Source organism: Prionailurus bengalensis, chromosome A3 (assembly GCF_016509475.1).
Source record: "Prionailurus bengalensis isolate Pbe53 chromosome A3, Fcat_Pben_1.1_paternal_pri, whole genome shotgun sequence".
Lineage (NCBI taxonomy): Eukaryota > Metazoa > Chordata > Mammalia > Carnivora > Felidae > Prionailurus > Prionailurus bengalensis.
This window is the reverse complement of record NC_057354.1, coordinates 89,695,136-89,713,914: the sequence shown is the minus strand read 5'-3', so window position 1 is coordinate 89,713,914 and position 18,779 is coordinate 89,695,136. Positions and strand designations below refer to the sequence as shown.

Genomic DNA, 18,779 nt, shown 5'->3' with positions numbered 1-18,779 from the left:
AGGCCCTAGAGGGAGGGCACTCCTAGCCCCTCCCATTGCTCCTGTCCTAGTTTAGGAAATTATTATTTTTTTTTTTTTACTTCTGTTCTGGACTGTTAGCATAGCTGCTGCTGCCTTTTTATAAACCAGAATGGCAGTTTATTAATTTACGATGAGAAGTAACCGCTGAGGCGTACGGAGTTGCTTGGGTCAGCCCAGCCATGGGACCTGCCTTGGGTTGTGTCAGCTTCCTGCCTGTCGCCCCTGCCTTGTCTCTGTGCTGTCCTTGTCCCTGCTGTCCCACGCTCTTCCTACAGCACAGCATCCATCAGGCTGGGTCCTTGTTTTGTACCCCATAGCGCTCTTCAGGGCCCGGAATAAAGTCACAGCCCTTAAGTGCAGTGTTGGAGGCAGTCTCCTACGTGCCCCAAAGCCCCTTTCTGCCTGTCTTTACCTGTCACCACCCTCCCGAAATGATCGTAGTACTCCCCTTTAACTTTCCTATGCAGCTTGTGCACTTTCGTGGTGTTGACCACGTTCCTGATTTATGTGGCTATCTTATTTCCCCACCAAGATGTGAGCTGCTTGAGGACTCTCCCTTCTTGTTCCTGGCACATACTTGGGAAATGTTGGGAGATCTAGCTGAGGCCTCCTATGTCTGGGTGAGAGCCCTGTGCCTCTAAGAGGGATGGTGTTGGGGGCACCTGGGTGGCTCAGTCAGTTAAGTGTCCAGCTTCAGCTCAGGTCATGATCTTGCAGTTCATCAGTTCAAGCCCCATACCGGGCTCTGTGCTGACAGTGCAGAGCCTGGAGCCTGCTTTGGATTCTGTGTCTCCCTCTTTCTCTCTGCCCTTCCCCCACTCTCTCTCTCAAAAATAAATAAACATTAAAAAAAATTAAGAGGGACAGTGTTGGCATTGAGTGCCGGGATCCCACATGCCAGGCCCTGTGCTGAGGTTTGGCCATGAGTGGGCAGGGCTGAGCTCATAGGTCCACACAAGGCTCAGAGACCAGGAGCAGGGCTCAGTCATAGCATAAGGAAAAAAAGCCTGTGTCCTGGCCTCTGGGGTTTAATGGAAACGCACTGTTAGTCCCAAGTGGGACCAGAAGGACAGTGTAAATGAATCCGTGCTCCCTAACATAACCACGATGCCCTTATCACACACAAAATCAACAGTTCCTTAATAATCATCTAGTATCAGAGTCCATATTCAAATTTCTCTGATATCAGAACTTTTTCTTCCTAGGTGGTTTGCTGAGTCAGGATCAGATAGGGCTCCCATCCTATGCCTGGTTAGACCTCCCAGTGTGACTGTCCCTCCGCCTCTATCTCAGACCCTTGCCTGATAGAACTGAGTCACTTGTCCTTGAGGCTGACACTGTGGCGCTGGCTGAGGAGCTCCTCATGTTGCCCTTCACCTCGGTTCTCCAGCCCCTGAGCACTAGTTGTTGGGTCTGGAAGGCCTGGTCCCCATGCCCCGCCTGCTGAAAGGAGTCCTTCCACGTGGGGTGGCTGAGGCGGGTGCCTGGCCTCGCTGTCAGGGTCTCTCTGTCAGTGAGGCCCAGCTTGAGCAGTGGGTCCTGTTAGTCCGACCCAGCCACCATGGTTCCCCATCACCGTGTCACCCAGTGGGTTTAGCATTCGTGGATGAGCACCACCTCTGTCCCCAGTTTTGCCTTTTCTTCTGCACCTTTCAGGAATCTGGCATAAGGAAGAGCTTTCCCTCTCAACTCTGGGGTCACTCTCCATAGGAATAGCAGGAATGGCAATTCTTTGCCATTATTTTTCAAGTATTGATGGCTTTCAAATTAAAAATCCACCCTGCCCCATGATATTGTGCATGATCCTAGTTATTTACACATCAGGGGGTTCCTGCCAAAGCAGAGATGACAGGGCCTCATGAACCTGGGGATGGTGGAGACAAGGCGACTCGTGTCTGGGGCTGCAACTCTCTCCAGGGCAAATGATTTACTCTGTACGACATGGCTCGAAATGGCTGATGGCTGGCTTGGAGTAGGAATACGGGGGCAGATAATGTTAAGGATAGATATTTTTGTGTTTTCTCCTGCAGTTTTCTCCAACATTTACTTTCTGGGTTGCAAATCCTCTCCACTCAGAGCCCGGTAGCCCCCATTTGTACTAACTCTCTACATAGGGAGAGTGAAGTCAGGAAAGGAGAGATGGCTCAGTATATCTTTCTCTCCTTTGTGCTGGCTCCTCACTTTCCCTTCTGGAAGATTCTCCAGCCAGTACATCAGGCCTTTTCGCTTCATGTGCCTCAGAGGGTGGGGTTCGATTCCTGCCACTGTCAGCTTTGCAAGACCCCTCATTCCCAGCCTGGTGGTAGCTGTTCGGTAGCCTGAAGTGAGGCCTGTCTCTGCTGAGGTGGCATCCATAGTCACAAGAGAGAAACTGCATACCTGGTGGGTTATAGCTGTAGCAAAGAAAGGTCAGGTGAGGAGCAACCCTCCAGGAAGTTAGAGATTGTGGTATTGGGGCATGATCAAAACAAGCTTGCCTGCTCCCTAGCTAGCAGGTGCATTTGGCTGTTTTTGTTTTTCTGGAGTCACCTTCACTGGCATGCAGGGTATTGAGGGTTAGGCTGAGCACTGTAGCGTGACGCTGGAAAGACTCAAGGCCTTGAGCCAGCTTCTGGCCCCTGGCCAGGCCCTCCCATACCCCTGGGTGGGAAATGGGGAGCAGTGCCTGTCCTCTGCTTTGAGATCTCAGCCTGGGTGTTGTGTAGTGGGGCAGGAGGGAAAGACCTGCTTTTTTGCTGCCTTTGCTCCCTCCCTACTCTAGAGCAGATGTTCTGAGTCCTTTTGGTCCCATGGACCCCTTTGGTATCTGGTGAAGCCTGTAGACCCCTTTTCAGAACAACCCCTTCAACTGGATAGAATATAAAGTACACCAATGATATTGAAGTACATTTATCAATATGTGGAAACATTTGTTAAAGTAACATGTCTGTTATCACTATATTAAGTGATGCAGTCCAGTGGTTGTCTAATAGCTTTAAAGTTCAGGGGGCACTTGGGTGTCTCAGTCGGTTAAGCGTCCGACTTTGGCTCAGGTCGTGATCTTGCAGTCCATGGGTTCGAGCCTCGCATCGGGCTCTGTGCTGACAGCTCGGAGTCTGGAGCCTGCTTCGGATTCTGTGTCTCTCTCTCTCTCTCCCCCTCCCCCACTTTCACTGTCTCTCGATCTCTCAAAAAATAAATAAACTTTAAAAAAGTTAAAGTTCAGAGTAGTGATGGATATCAACCATATTTTGTAACATCTGCCACAACTGTCATGGGATGTAAAAATGTCTGGTTTCTCTTGGTAACACTCTTATGGGTACTGACTTCTACTGTATACCATTACTGTTGGCAAAAACTCATCATTGGCGGAAATACTAAATTTCAGTTAGAGGTTAGGGGAAAGAAAGATGTAACTTGTCTTCCATCTAACACATAACCCTGCCCTAGAGAAATAAGGGGGTGACTTTGGATTCCTTGGTTGGGCAGGGACATGAGGACATGGGTCTCTGTGTGTTGGTTGTACTTGCATACGGGGGCAGTCTAGTGCAGTGATCAAGGTCAGGGTCTCTGGAGTCAGGGAGCTTGAGTTCACGTCCTGGCTCTCCTACTTACTGAAAAGAACCGTGTGACTTAACTCATTGGACTTCTCTGTGCCTCCGTGTCTGCATCTGCAGAAACACGTGAGCTGACGCTCGTCTGGCATTTCTCCTGTGCCAGGCCCCATTCTCTGAGTGCTCCACAGATAGCCCACTTAATGTTCCTAGTTGTCTTGTGAGGAGAGCAGATTGGATATCCGTTACCCCCACATTATAGGTAGGTATGGAAACTGAGGTGTAGAAAGATTAAGTGACCTGTCCTGGGTGGTGGGGCTGGGGCTTAAACCAGGTAGCCTGGCTCCACAGGCCGTGCTTGTAGCCACCCTCGAGGTCTGCCCCCCACACCCACCTCACAGGGCTGTTAAGAGGATTAGTAAGGTATCATGGGAGGGTTGAGTGCATAGTATGGTGCCCAGCACACAATAAGTGATAAAGGAGAGGTGTAGCTATCAATGGTGATAAGATTAGTGTCCTAATGATGGGCTAGAATGTGGTCAACACCCAACCTCCCTCACCTTCACCGACCTCCATTCACTGGGTTGGGCACTTCCCAGATCTAGCCCAGTGCCTTCTCTCCCAAGGAAGTGAATGAGATTCTTCACTCAGAAATGGGGGGTAAGGCTGTCAGGATTAAAGAATGCCCCTTTTTGGAACTGTCCCCTTTAAGCCTGGCACCTGTGGCTCCTGCCCTCGGAGGGCTCCTATTGGGGATGGGAGGCAGGGAGCACTCCCTTGCTTTCCAGGAGCTCCTGGTCTTATGGGTAAGACCCATGGGTTTGTGATGAGAGAAACGTTACACAATTATTCAATTGTGAATGGGGACAGATAAGTTCCAAAGTCAAATCCTAGATTAATTTGTTCATTCACTGAACAAATATTTAGATGTCTGCTGTTTTTAAGTGCGGGGGATGCAGAGATGAATGGAATACAGTTGCTGCGTATAGAGCAGGGGAGGACAGACTGTGTAGGAACACACACACACACACACACACACACACACACACACCCGCACGTGGGATGTCCAGTAGTACTAAGTACACTGAAGAAACAGAATAAGGCATGTACCCTGGGGGTACTAGGGAAGACTGAGGAGGTGCCGATGAACGGACACCTGATGTGAGTGAGTGAGGGAACCGTGGCCTGACGATCTGGGAGGATCAAGTGCAGTGGCCTTGGGCTCAGGGACATCAAGAAGGTGAGTGTGGGATGAGTGGTGCAGAGCGTCAGAGGAGCCAGGACCCAAAGATGGGACCTTTCTACCATTCTGAGGAGCAGGGTGTTTTGTGCCTATTTGCTGGTGGAGCAGGGATAGTAGGGAGTTGTCCTGTCCAGCGGGGAGATCGTGGTGGACTGGACTACAGGGTGACAGTGGTGACACGGGTAGAATTCTGGATATAATTTGCACATAGAACCAGCAGAGTTCAAAGTTCAGATGTGGGGTGCGAGGTGGGGGAGAAGAGACAAAGATGGTCCTGGGTTTGGGGACTGAACAAATGATATGTGGGGGCTAACTGGAGCACCATTATTTGGGTCATAAGCTGCATTTGGGGCTGATAAGAACTGACGATGAGTCAGGTGTGCCTGGGCCTGTGTGTCACAGCCCTTACTGCCCCCGGTCTCTGGCAGGACCTGCCCTGACCTGGGCATGTGTGAGTTGGACATCAGCCCTAGGTTGGCTCACTGGGTGCTGGGCATTTCCAGTTATGGTGTGTGGCAGCTGTTAGCCCAGCAGCATTCCCTGATAAATAGGTGGAGAGCTGGGTACTGCGGGCCGGGAAGCCCCACCGACAGGAGTAACTAAGGTCGTAATCTTGGGAACAGGTGAGGCAACTAGCCCCCTACCCCTTCCATCCCACCTTTGTCCTCTGTCCCTGGGGTGTGGGGGAAGGTAGGGCAAGAGGCTGAGCGCCAAGTTCTAAGTCCAAGCTGGCTCTGCTGAACTTTTGTCAGCCTGAGGGAGCTTGTGGGAGGTCTGGCTGATGAGCAAGGGGCCTTGAAGGCTTCTCCATGGTTCTGTCCTCCCAGGAATTCTGGACTCTGATGGCCATTGGGGGAGGCTGGGCTGCCCTCAGATAGGGTTTTAATGGCCTGCAGACAGGACAAAGCCCCAAGGTTCCCTCAGTGACCATTCCAGGGTGTCGGAATCCCGACATCCTCCTGGGATTGTGCCAGCATCTGTGGTATACGTCCAGGAATTTTCCAGCCTCTGTCGCTGGACAAGGTGTCCAGAGGCCTGAGTGTTTGCATTCAGCTTTATGAGAAATGTTATATCTTAAAGGTCAAGGGCGTGGGCTGAGAGTTCAGCATCCTCATGTTCAGGTTCCAATCCATTGCTTACCCGCTGTGTGACTCAGGCAAGTGACAAACCTTCTCTGTGGGTTAGTTTCCTCATCTACAGAATGGAGAAAATGGACCCCGCTTCCTGGACTGTGTGGGTAGTAAAGGAGGTACAGAACCTTGGACATGAGCGTGCCGCACGTCTCCCCCTCTCACGTGTGGTCCACAGCAGCATGGGCATCCCCCGGAAGCTGGGTGGAAATGGAGCCTCTCAGACGTCCATGGCCTCAGATCTGCATTTTAACCAGACCCAGTGATCCTTTTGCACTTTGCAGTTCGGGAAGCGCTGATGTATGTTACTCCTGAAGCGCAGCATCGTAGCTGTGCATCTCTCTTCAGGGACAAGGAGTTTCCTCTTACTCTTCCTTCTCTTTGGTGCCCATCATGGGTTGGCTGCAGACACACCCGGGGACAAGTCCCAGATAATGATCGTCACTGTCAAACCCTCGTCTCCTGCGTGTGTGCTGCCTGGGCCTTGGAGGCTTCAGATGCCCCACCCACCTTGACCCTCACACTGTCTGAGAGTAAATGGGAAGCATTGGCTCCGCACTGACCAGGGGTCCAAGAGGGTGGCTCCCACTGGATGGCTGAGGACACGGAGGTTTAGGGAAGTAACCTGGTAAGTGATGGGGGCCAGGGTGTGGACTCAGGATGCAGAGCCCAGCTCTTAGCCACCATGCTTTGCTGCCATGGGCATCCAGATGAGAGCTCCAAGCAAGGGGTGGGTGGAGCAAGAGGGAAAAGAGAGGGAGTGGAGGCAGGGAATCACTGAGAGCTTGTAACATCTCAGAATTTACTGCCGTGCGCTATTTATTTACTTTGTAGCTGTGTACCCGGGGGGTTACTCAGTAAGTATCTGCAGGGAACCCAGTCCTGCTAGGGAGACCTTGAGCACCCAGAATATGACAGGACTAGGTAGCTGTGGAGCAGACTGCAAACAGATCTGGTTGTGGAGTGAGTTTGGTTCAGAGTGCCTGTGCCTGGTCAGAAAGAGGAAGAATTGGGCTGGCCCAGGATGGTGGCAGCTGCGAGATCTTCCTAGAGGAGGTGGGACTGGAGCTGGGCCACAGGACCCTGTAGGCACATTGCCCGTGGGAACCCCGCTTTGTGGGGATGAGATGCCCAGTGGGATCTGCTGCATGTGGGGCTCTGTAAAGAGAGTCTCCATCGTTTCACTGAGGGATCATCAGCCCATGTCGGCAATGTCTGTGGCCTTCTAGCCTCCAGTGGACCGTGTGCCACAGGGCCTGGCAGGTCTGGGATTTTCTAGGAGCCATCTGGATAGGCAGGAGGAGGAAGCAGAAGCAAGGGGTCGAGGAGAGGGATGTGGGCTTTGTCTGGGAGCTGGTGGTTATGTGGCCTTGCCATCCCAGCTGGTGTGGGTCATACTCTTTGGAGAAGGCCTGCTCTGGTTGAGTCCCAGGACACCCAAGGTGCCTGGCAGGGTCCAGTTCAGTCCTGCCCTGGACTGGTAGGGAGGTAGATGGGTGACAGTGGCTGGGGTCCAGAGGCAGCCTCACTCTGCTCTGGATGGGGGAGTCTCAGAAAATGGTAAGGAAAGTCTTTCCCCTTCACTCCTGGCCTTCCTGAAAAGCAGGTTGGAGACAGACAGACACAGACCCAAATTCCCTGGGGAAGAGCAGGAGAAGCAGAGGTGACCTTATGTGGGGGTAGGGAAGGGCAGGGAACAAGGATCCTTTAGGCAGAGGACCTAAGCCTCCCTGTGGTCTAATGATGCAAGCTCCCTTCATCTGAGGGGTGGGAGGGGAGAGGCCAGCAGCCTGTTCTGTGGCTCAAGCAACTGAGGAGATAAGATAGGAACAAGCGTTTTCTTTGGTCTCTTTTTCCTATTGTGACAGTAACATACATATATATATATATATATTCCTTATAAAAAATTCAAACCGGACAAAAATACTCAATGGAGGCGGTCATTGTTCCCTGCAGCCTCACCCCCCACAGATAGCTACTGTTCATCCTGCGATGTATGGAGTGTGACCAGCTGGGACTGAGGGCCCCTGACCTTTATGCCCCAGCAAAGGATGTCTGTACTTGCCGATTCCAGTTACTCAGAGCTAGTGGGTTTGGGGTGGAGTCCACACAGTTCTCTTTTTCTCCACCTCCCAGGATCTTCTGTGCTAGATAGGGCCTGGTCTAGGTTTGGAGAAAGTGACTAGGGCCCGGCCTTTAAAGAGTCGGAGTGTCAGGCCCAGGGTGGGCACTGGCTTGAGAAAGTAGGGGTGTGAGGATGTCGATGCAAGCTGGTTTGTTTTTCTAGTAACCCTCCCCTCTTGCCCCCAGACACATCCTCTCACACATGCCTTTGATCTCTCAGCTCTCTCTCTTCTCCCCACACTTCTCCCTCCTCCTGCCCCTGCATACTGTGAGAGCATGGAGACGTGCACGCACACTTTGAGCAGGGTCCTCTGTCCTGCCTGCCTGTGCCACCGTCTGCCCTGACGCAGCCTGCCCGGTGGATGGTTTAGGAGGGAAAACCAGCGGCCCTGGCTCACTGCACTTGGGCCATCGCGTGGGTCACCTAGGACAGGACAGGCGCGTAGCTCATAATGGGCACACAAGGGTGCAGTCATGATGGACTCTCCCAAAGGGGTGCAACTGCACGTGGCCTGGGAAGACGTTTTTTCATACAGAAGATGCCCCACTCCCAACCCGTTTATGTCTGTGAGAAGCTGAGAAGCTCGGGGAGCTGGTGCCGTGGGGTAGGCAGATCTCAGGGTTGGGGGTGACCACCATTGCACTGACTGAGGCATGTGGGGGGGTTGTAGGGTGTGTGGTGTGTGTATGTGTGTGGTGTGGGAGGGGTGTGTGGGGTGCAGTGTTGGGGGTGGTGGTGGTGGTGGTGGTGGGTGGGAGGGCGGGTAGTATGGGGTATATGTGGGTGTAGTATATGTATGTACTGCGGGACTTTGAGCCCTGCAGTGACCAATCTGACCATCTCTACCAGGTCTCATTGTACCTTCATGCTTGATTGGCTGGGTCTAGAATCCTAGGCTGGAAAACTTTTCCCTCAGAATTCTGAAGGCATGATTCCATATGTACCCAGTGTTGGCTAGTGAAGATCCAATGTTACTCTGATTCCTGAACATATCAACCTGTCTTCCCTGTTTGGAAGCTCCCAGGGTCTCCTTTATTTTATTTTATTTTATTTTATTTTATTTTATTTTTATTTTTATTTATTTTAGAGAGAGAAAACGTGTGTGTGTGCACGAGTAGGGGAGAGGGGCAGAGGGAGAGAGACAGAGAATCTTCAGCAGGCTCCACCCTCAGCACAGAGCCTGACGCAGGGCTTGATCCCACGACCCTGGGATCATGACCTGAGCTGAAATCAAGAGTCAGACTCTCAACCTACTGAGCCACCCAGCCCCTGGGCTCTCCTTTTTATACCTGGTATTCTGAAACCTCACAGTGAGACCTGTTGGCTGGGTCTTTCTTTATTCATCATGCTACGTGCTTATGGGCCCCTGTGTGCTGATTCTCATGTCCTTCAGGTCAGAAAAACTTTCTTGTGTTATTTCTCACACTTTGTGCTCTCTGTCCCCTCCCTCTCCCCCCCTCCTTTTTTAATTTTTTTTTTCAACGTTTATTTATTTTTGGGACAGAGAGAGACAGAGCATGAATGGGGGAGGGGCAGAGAGAGAGGGAGACACAGAATCGGAAACAGGCTCCAGGCTCTGAGCCATCAGCCCAGAGCCTGACGCAGGGCTTGAACTCACGGACCGCGAGATCGTGACCTGGCTGAAGTCGGACGCTTAACCGACTGCGCCACCCAGGCGCCCCTCCCCCCCTCCTTTTTTAAATGTATACAGTTTTTTTTTTTTTTTAAAGAACAGTTTTTGATTTACAGAAAAACAAATGGACGGTACAGGCAGTTCACATACACTCCCTAACTCTGATCCCCATCCCGTTCCCCATTTCCTCTGTTATAACATCTCACATTAGTGTGGTACATTTGTTACAACTGATGAGCCAGTACCAATATAATATTATTAACTAGAGCCTGTAGTTTACATTAGAGGTCACTCTCTGTATTTTAGATTGTGCGGGTACTGACAAATACATAATGACATGTGTTTACCATTACAGTATCACACAGAATAGTTTCACTGCCCTAAAAATTCCCTGTGAGTTGTTGATTTTCAGCTTGTTCAGCCTTTTTCCTGTCTTGTCGATTGGAGAGAGGCCTCCCAAGCCCTTCACACATGGAAGAAGACTCCCTCATCTTTCTTGACTCTCCAGTTACTTGGTGGTGAAACTCCTTGACTGACCTCCAATCATTGCCTCATCTTTGTTCTACTTTCTGGGAGATTTCCCCCAACTTGTCTGGAACACATCCTCTGAGGGTTGTGTTTAGCTCTTCTACGCTAGGGAGGTTAGACATTCTGGGGGTTGGTGTGAGAAAGGGGGCCGATTTTTAGTCACTCCTGTCTTCAACCCTGCACCTGAACCCATCTTGGCGTCCCTATGTCCAGAACCTTTCTGGTTCAGTTTCTCTGCAGAATCTCTCTGCTCACATCTGTAGGTGATGGGATGGGGTATGGCCCGCTGAGCAGAATGGGAGAGGGACCTGGGTGGACCTCTGGGCAGACTCCTCGGAGTGCGAGTGGTTGGGAGGAGGATCTGGGCAGCAGAGGAAGAGCTCCGTGCACAGCGCTCCCCTGTAGGGCGGGCTCCACCCACCCTGTGCAGTCCTCATGTGTGGGAGGGGTCTCTCTGGGAGTGTGTGGTGGGCAGAACATGGGCTTTGGAGAGGTGAAAACCTGGCTCTCAGTCTCCTCTGTCCTTCCTGGCTGCTTGTTCTTGGACGAGTTACTTTACTGCTGAGCCTTGACCTCCTGATGTGTAAAATCAGGGTGGCGGCCCCACCCCCCAGGCGTGTTGTAAGGTGTGAGTGAGCGTCAGACGAAAACCCTTGTACTCCATTGTGACACACACGATGCTCAGCAGATGCGAGTGTTCCTTCCCTTCCCTGGGTCTCTTGAGGTCTCCTTGAGGCCACTTTATGCCATAGTGTGCCCCCCCCCCCCCCCCCGCCGTCTTGCAGAGGTATTCCTGGTGGGGCTCGGATGAGTCAGTAAGTGACTGAGGTAGGGGTGCCTGTGTACATGTGTTCCTGGCCCTGGGCCTCTGGATGAGCTGTTTTTTCCTGGGCTCACTAGTGGCTCGGAGCAGAGCTTTGGCTGGGACTAGCCAGAGGAGATGATGTAAACAGGGAAAAATGTGAGTAGGTCTGTCTATACCAGGGGCCTGGAGGGTTAAGAGACCTCTCCACACCCAGTCTCACCCCTCTGGGCCTCAGAGTTGCAGATGTAGGCAGGGAGGGGGAAGAGGGGGGATCTCTGAGCTTCAGGGAAGGGGGATGGGAGGGTGGCATGGAGTGGTAACCGCTGCCCTGCCCAGTAACACCCAGGAGATTCCCCTACACAGGATGTGGTTTCCTTCATCATGGAAAAGCTGTAGATAGTTTCACAGCTCTGCCTGTGGCTGGGAAGGCTGGGCCTGGGCGTCACGGCAGGAGCCTGTGGGGGGGGGGGGGGCTCCTTGTGCTGTGACCACAGCTGCACCCCACCCCCTTCCCGCAGGTGGTACAAGCTGCACTCCAAGGCGGGCAAGAAGGAGAAGGAACGTGGAGAGATCCAGGTCACCATCCAGTTCACTCGCAACAACTTGAGTGCCAGCATGTTTGACCTGTCCATGAAGGACAAGCCGCGGTCCCCTTTCAGCAAGATCAAGGACAAGATGAAGGGCAAGAAGAAGTATGAGCTGGAATCTGCCTCTGCCATCCTCCCAAGCAGCGCCCTGGAGGACCCTGAGCTGGGCAGCCTGGGCAAGATGGGCAAAGCCAAAGGCTTCTTCCTGCGCAACAAGCTACGCAAGTCCTCCCTGACGCAGTCTAACACCTCGCTGGGCTCGGACAGCACCCTGTCCTCGGCCAGCGGGAGCCTGGCCTACCAGGGCCCAGGCGCCGAGCTCCTCACACGCTCGCCCAGCCGTAGCAGCTGGCTGTCCACCGAAGGGGGTGAGTGAGGGCTGAGCGCCCCAGGGCGGGGGGGTGGGGAACAGAGGGACAAGGAGGGGGGGGGGAAGGCCCCCCGCCAGGAACCAGGGCTTCTCTTCCTGCTGGCAACCCCATGGAGTGCTTCTTTTTCAGGCAGGGACGCTACCCAGTCCCCCAAGTTGCTCACCCACAAAAGGACCTACAGTGATGAGGCCAGCCAGATGCGAGCGGCTCCACCCCGATCCCTTCTGGACCTCCAGGGCCACCTGGAAGCTGCCTCCCGCTCCTCGCTCTGTGTCAATGGGAGCCACATTTACAACGAGGAGCCCCAGGCCCCCCTGCGGCACCGCAGCTCCATCTCGGGCCCCTTCCCACCCTCCAGCTCCCTGCACAGTGTGTCTTCCCGGCCTGCTGAGGAGGGGACTCGGCCCTCAGATGACTCCGGGGGCAGAGGCAGCCGCAGCACCAGCGGCTCAGAGGTGCTGCCCGGACAGGAGGAGCTGAGCTCTCAGGCCAAAGTGTTGGCCACTGGGGCCAACCGCTCTGGAGAGGAAGAGGGGGCCCGGCTCCCAGAGGGAAAGCCAGTACAGGTGGCCACACCCATGGTGGCCTCCTCCGAGGCTGTGGCCGAGAAGGAAGGAGCCCGGAAGGAGGAGCGGAAGCCCCGGATGGGCCTCTTCCACCACCACCACCAGGGGCTGAGTCGGAGCGAGTTGGGGCGCCGTGGCTCTCTGGGGGAGAAGGGGGGTCCCACGCTGGGGGCCTCCCCCCACCACTCATCCAGCGGGGAGGAAAAGGCCAAGAGTAGCTGGTTTGGCTTCAGAGAAGCCAAGGAACCGATTCAGAAACCCAGGTACGTCCTTGGCAAAACCAGCTTTGCTCCTCGGGAAGGATGCTGGGGTATTTGCAGCCTGGACCCTGGGGCAGGGAGAATGGAGCAGATGGGGCCCTTGGGCAGGCTGCAGGGGCTCTGGCTTTGCATGGTTGAGTTGGGGGAGGGTGCTGTTTCCCTAAGCCAGGGCTCGGTGTTGGCACATGGACACAGGTGAGTTGCAAGGGCACAGCGCTTTGGGGGCCCTGTGGATTGAGGAGTCCAGTCTCCTGCTCATGGGTCTTGCTTCTGAGTTGGCACGCCTACCCCCTGAGGGAGGGGGAGAAGGGAAGAAAAGCAGGAAAGGCTATTTGTGTGAATTCTTTGCTTTCCAACTTCTACCTCTTGCCCTTTGGCCTCAAGGCCAGGAAGCCTTGGCAGGTGGAGAGGCAGGACGGGGCCTGTACCTCATACCCTCCACCTCCATCCCAGCTGTTCCCTGTTGGCTCTGTGACCTCTTCCCCCTGAGCGATGGGAGCCAAGTCATTGATGCCCCCCTCCTCTTTTCGTACACTCACCCCCCCCCCCCCCAGTTATGCTCCTGGGCTGGCAAGGGGCTGAGGACAACTCCCTTAAAATCTGTGACCTACCTTCTGTCCATGAAGACTGTTAGGGCTCTGGCCCTCACTGTCATCCTTGGTCTTGGGGTATGGCAAGTGCTGATGGCTGTTCTATTGTGAATGTGCCAAGTCCCACCCATGAGAGCTATGTGGGAGTCCTTGAGCTCAGGCTCTGGCAGAGCTCTCAGAAGGGTTCTGGTACTAATTAGGATTCTGTACCTGGTTCCACTGTGGGGACTGGTTTCCCACACATCCAAGGAATTCTCTGACACCAGCTTGATGTCCTACATTCAACTCAATTCTGACACTGTTTACCCAGAGATAGCATCAGACCCCATATAGGCTCAGTCCTACAGGACTGACCTACAGGATTGACTCCCCCCCGCCCCCCCAACTTCGGATGCCTGTCGCAAGTCCCGGTTATCACCTGTGCTACTGACCAACCAGCTGTAGATCAGAGGTTCCAGTGACCATCTCCCCGCCCCCTTCCTTGGGTTTGGTTATTTTGCTAGAGTGGCTCACAGAACTCGGAAACACTTTGCTTACTAGATCGCTCTTTTATTATAAATGGCTATAACTCAGGAACAGCCTGATGGAAGAGATACATAGGACAAGGTATGAGGAAAGGGCGCAGGGCTTCCATGCCCTCTCCCAGCATGCCACACCCCCAGCATCTCCACATGTTCACTGGCCCCTGAAACTCTCAAACCCCATTCTTTGGAGTTTTTATGGAGACTTCATCACACAAGCGCTTATGATTAAATCATTGGCCGCTGGTGATCAACTCAACTTCCAGCTCCTTTCTCCTCTGCAGAAATGAGGGTGAGACTGAAAGTTCCACCCTTCTGTTCATGGTTGGTTCCGCTGGCAACCAGCCCCCATCCTTAGGGGCTTTTTAAGAGTCACCTCATCCACACAAACCCAGTTATGGTAGAAAGGGACTTGTTACGAATAACAAGATGCCCATTTCACTTTTATGGCTCTGAAGCATTTCAGGAACTGCAGACAAGAGACCAAATATTAAAAGATGCTCTTATCACTTAGGAAATTTCAAGGGTTTTGGAAGCTATGAGCCAGAAACTGTGGATGAAGACCACATATATATGAGAAATATACGATTGGTCATTCAGATGACCAAATCACCCACCCTGGCCCTTTGACTGCTCCTCACTCTGACCATCGGAGGCTGCTGCATTGTCCAACAGGGTGTAGGGAGGGCCACCAGGCCTAGGTCCTAGGAGATGTCCCCCCCTTCACAAGGGGGCAGGCCCTGGACAGGCAGTGTCTGTGGCAGCTCCAGCCAGTGTGGTCGGGCCGCTGTTTCTGCCCTCAGTGAGCCTGCCCCTCCCCTGTCCACGGGTCTGTGGGCAGGAGGTGGGGTGTGAAGGCTGGGCACAGTGAGGAAGGGTTGAGAGTGGGCCCTACAGCTGTTCCCCAGCAGAAGGGAGAGGACTCCTGCAGTCCTGGTTTTTCTCTTTCCCAGTGGAATTCAAGTCCACGGAGAAGGGCAGGGAGAGGGCTCAGGCCTGGCCGCCTGGCAGCCCCCGGGATGCCTCACACATGGACGGGCGGGGGTTGGAGCAGTCCCTGGGTGATGCTGCCCTCTGCGTCCCCTGCTATAGGTATATCAGCTTCTGTCCCCGCTGCCCAGCCCCTACTCACCAGAGCCCAGGGGAACTGCTGGCCACCTGCAGCGGAGGGAAGATAAGGAAAAAGGGGATGGGCCTGTCTCAGAAGCCCAGGCTGAGCCTATAGCCCTGTGACAACTTAGAGATATTTATGGGTGGTAGTCTGGAAGGTGGTGGCAGGAGACCTGGGCAGGGCGTTTGCTGGGAGGAGCTAGGGTGCCTGGGTCAGATGGAACACAGACCATGGGCTCAGTGCTATTGTCTGTGGGGCATCTCAGGGCCTTTTCCAGGGCAGACAATTGCTCATGAGGTCATTTCTGTTCATGTACCCAGGCTTTGGGCTCAGACCCCTGCAGGCCATGACTTTGATGTTGTCATCACTCCTGCTTATAGCCTATTTTCCTAATCCTGGGTCTCTATGTCTCCCAGTGGCCCTTCAGAGTCCAGAGAAGTTGGCTCACTTATAGACATGAGGAAGCTGAGGTTTGTGCCCTTCTCCTTGAATTCTGAGCTTGTCCTCACCAGGATGGAGGCCATCCAGGCATTTCTGCCCTTTGGAGGCTCATTTGAGGGCATAGGCCACCAGAGCTGGCCCTGTGGCCTTGCATCCAGGCTGGGTGGGGTGGGAGGGCTGTTTTTTGGGTCAAGTGGCCTAATCTGGACAGGTGTGAAACCTGGACAGTGAGTCCGTCGGCATCACCCTGGCCCTGGGCCTTGACAGAGCCAGGAAGGTGGTCTGGAAGAAATGAGTGTTGGCACTTGCCCAGAGGGCTTGCTCTGGGCTTTTGAGGAGAGAATGAGGTCAGATACCCAGAACTGGAGTGACCAAAGGTAGCTTCAGGCCCCCAGTGGGGTTCCAGAGTCTGTCTACAGGCTCAGAGGTTTGGGGCACCTGTGCCCCCTGGGGCTACCATTGCAGACTGCTGGGTGTTCCTCACTGGGAAGGGCAGCAGCGCCCTCTAGTGCTCCCACGTGGCACTGGTGCCCCAGGGAGAGGCCGGAAGCAGTAGGAGTCGGATGTGCAGTCTCCAGAAAAAAAGCTGTTGCTGTTGGAGAAGCCAGTGGCTGGAAGAAAAGGAACAAGGGTATGAAGGGCTGAGAAGATGGTCTTCCTTTTCCTCCTGGTCTGGCCTGGCCCTCGCCTGCTAGGCCCATGGCTGTCACACTAGGCCCCTACCAGTGTGTGTGCCTGGGGGGCGATGGTAGTTGAGACTCAGCCCTGCTCACCAGCCCCGTGGTCGCCGTGTGTCTTGGGCTGCAGCATGAGCTCCTTACTGTGTGTTTGAGGACTGTCGGGAGTGTTCAACACAAGCGTGTTCAACCCATCAGAGCCAAACAGGGTTGTCTTTGTGTCTATCCCTCTCTGATCATTTAGAGTATAAGCTCCCTGTGGGCAGGCCACCCCGGAGCTCGCCTGCCAGGGCCCCTTCACACTAATCGTAGAACCCTGTGTACAATAGGGGATCAAGTGCTGGATGCAGATTTTTTATTTTTATTTTTTTTTCAATATATGAAATTTATTGTCACATTGGTTTCCATACAACACCCAGTGCTCATCCCAAAAGGTGCCCTCCTCAATACCCATCACCCACCCTCCCCTGGATACAGAGTTTTTAAATTGGGGTCAGTGTGGTACAACATGGGAGCAAGTGTATTGTGGTGGCCTTTGGTGGTCTGTGCATCTGTCCCGGCCCCTCACCAGGAGTAGTGACACCGAGGTCCCAATGAGCTTAGAGTGTGCAGTGGCTGCCGAAAGCTGAGCGCCTCAGTGGCAGTCCCGGTGGGGTAAATGAGGGACATGATGTGTGTCCAGTGACCTAGAGTTAGTGTGGCCGTCCATCCTGTTTGTGGCTGTTTTCCTGGTATGGTTAATATTGCCCTTTTACTGTGTTAAAAACATTCTGGTTTGGAAGATAAATTATGTGGTCTCCCCACTTACAGCTTCCTAGGCCCCTCTTTGTCACCCCATTGTGCTCAGGTGATGGGAGAGGATACATACGCCCCGTCTATTGGACACCTTTCCTGGGCATCAGGCATCAGTCTCAGGAGGGTGCCAGGAGATCGTGCCTTAGGAGGGATGGCTAAAGGGCTTGTTGGCTGGGCGTGTATGCCTCGAAGGCTGGCTTTGACCTCTTGGGGGACTGCCTGGTGGAGAGCCTTTGCAGATCCGCATGCCACCTCTGGGACCAGTGTGTGGAAATAACAAGGACACACGGCTCATCTCAGACTAAGGAAGGGCTGTCCACCAGTGAAACTGACCTCCAGCTACAGAGGTGGCCTGGTGATGCAGTAAGTTGCCCAGCAACTGTTGGGGCTGTTAGAGAGAAGGGGGATGTCAGCATTAAGGGTCGGGTTCCACCAGTTGTCCTAAGTTTCCTGCAGGCCCTAAAGCTTTATTCCCTCAGATTACTGGGGCAGAGACATTTGGACCTCTGATTTCTTTCCCCAACTTTGTTCCTAGAAGAGAAGACAAGTCAGCATATGTTGAAGTCCCCTCTGCATGGTGCGGGCTGGCACCGTGGGTTCTGGCCTCAGAGCTTAACCTGGGGAGATAACCACATGTGGGGGTGCGTCTGGTCTGTGCCAGGTACAGTGGCAGGGAGAGGAAATTCTAAAGTGAGAACCCTCAGAGTGTGCATCTGGGGTGGAGCAAGGGTAAGGGAGAGGCGGGGGGGAAGGGGAGGGGGTGTTACTGGGTGGGAGGGTTGGATGGGATGTTCTCACAGGTGCCGCCAACTCTTGGGAGCCTGCTGGGCCTGGCACTAGGAGTCCCATCCTCTAGGGAGAGCCCTTTGCTGGTTCCATACCAACGGGTTTGTGTGTACCTCTGGGGAGCCAGTGGGGGAGGTGCTAGCCTAGCCTGGGGCTCTGGGCCTCCTGCTCTGCCATCTCCTGCCCTGCGGTTCTGACTGCCAGCCAGACTGCGATGAGACCACAGGGGTGAGTGGGGCCAGGCCAAAGCTGAGGGGACTGCAGAGCTAAGCTAGGTGCTATTTAATGTTGATGGAGCTCTCTTCCTTCAGACCCCTCTGGTCACTTGTCACAAAGGGGACTGGAGAGAGCCACTGAGGTGGCTCAGAGTAGCTCTGTTCCTGGGGGCTGACTCCTGCTGGCACAGTTGGACTGTGTCTGGTATGGGTGCTCCAGCTGGGGGGCAGGCTGAGGGCAGGGCCTTGACCCACGTGGTGGTACATTGCTCTCCGTGGTCCCCTAGGTAGGCACCTGCCTGGGGCCTGCTTGGAATGGAGAAGGGACATTTGTGGGGCTTGGGACTCTGGGCCCAGGATTTGCCCTCTTTTGGTATCTTCACCATGTCAGGACCACAGAGGTAGAGCAGTGCTGGGAAGCCTGGTGGGTTGGGAGTCGATGGGACTCTCTTACCCTCCCCCCACACCCAATCTCTAGGTGATAGTATGAGGCCAAGAAGCCACACTTGCATGGGGAGTTAGTATAGGGCAAAAGAATAAGGAGAGTCTCTGGAAGCTGGATTCTTAAGAGAAACCCAGAGTTTTGGACCTGGCTGTGCCCTGCCAGTGTGGCTGGGATCACAAACTCACAGACTGTCTTGCGAAGCCCACCTTTGCTGCTGGTTGAACTGGATTCTTTCCCATTGCTTGCTCCCCGTGTTTGTGGACAAGCCGGCCCTGCCTCTGCCCAGCTCTGTCTGGGCCCTGGGTTCCCAGAAGAATCCTGGTGAACTCCAGACTAACCGGCTTCCTTCCATAGGTGCCCCTCCCACCCCAACCTGCATTCCATTCGAGCTGGCCG

The 18,779-nt window shown here is 53.9% G+C and overlaps 1 protein-coding gene across 3 annotated transcripts in view; it reads left to right on the top strand.

Annotated features, from left to right (window-relative positions):
* RAB11FIP5 (RAB11 family interacting protein 5) overlaps window positions 1-18,779 on the top strand; it is a 37,811-nt gene that overhangs the window by 9,582 nt on the left and 9,450 nt on the right. For all 3 annotated transcript variants that reach the window (XM_043603685.1, XM_043603684.1, XM_043603683.1), the window contains exons 2-3: window positions 11,537-11,973; window positions 12,106-12,805. In XM_043603685.1, the coding sequence (XP_043459620.1) occupies window positions 11,537-11,973; window positions 12,106-12,805 (1,137 nt within the window). The remainder of the gene's footprint in view (window positions 1-11,536; window positions 11,974-12,105; window positions 12,806-18,779) is intronic.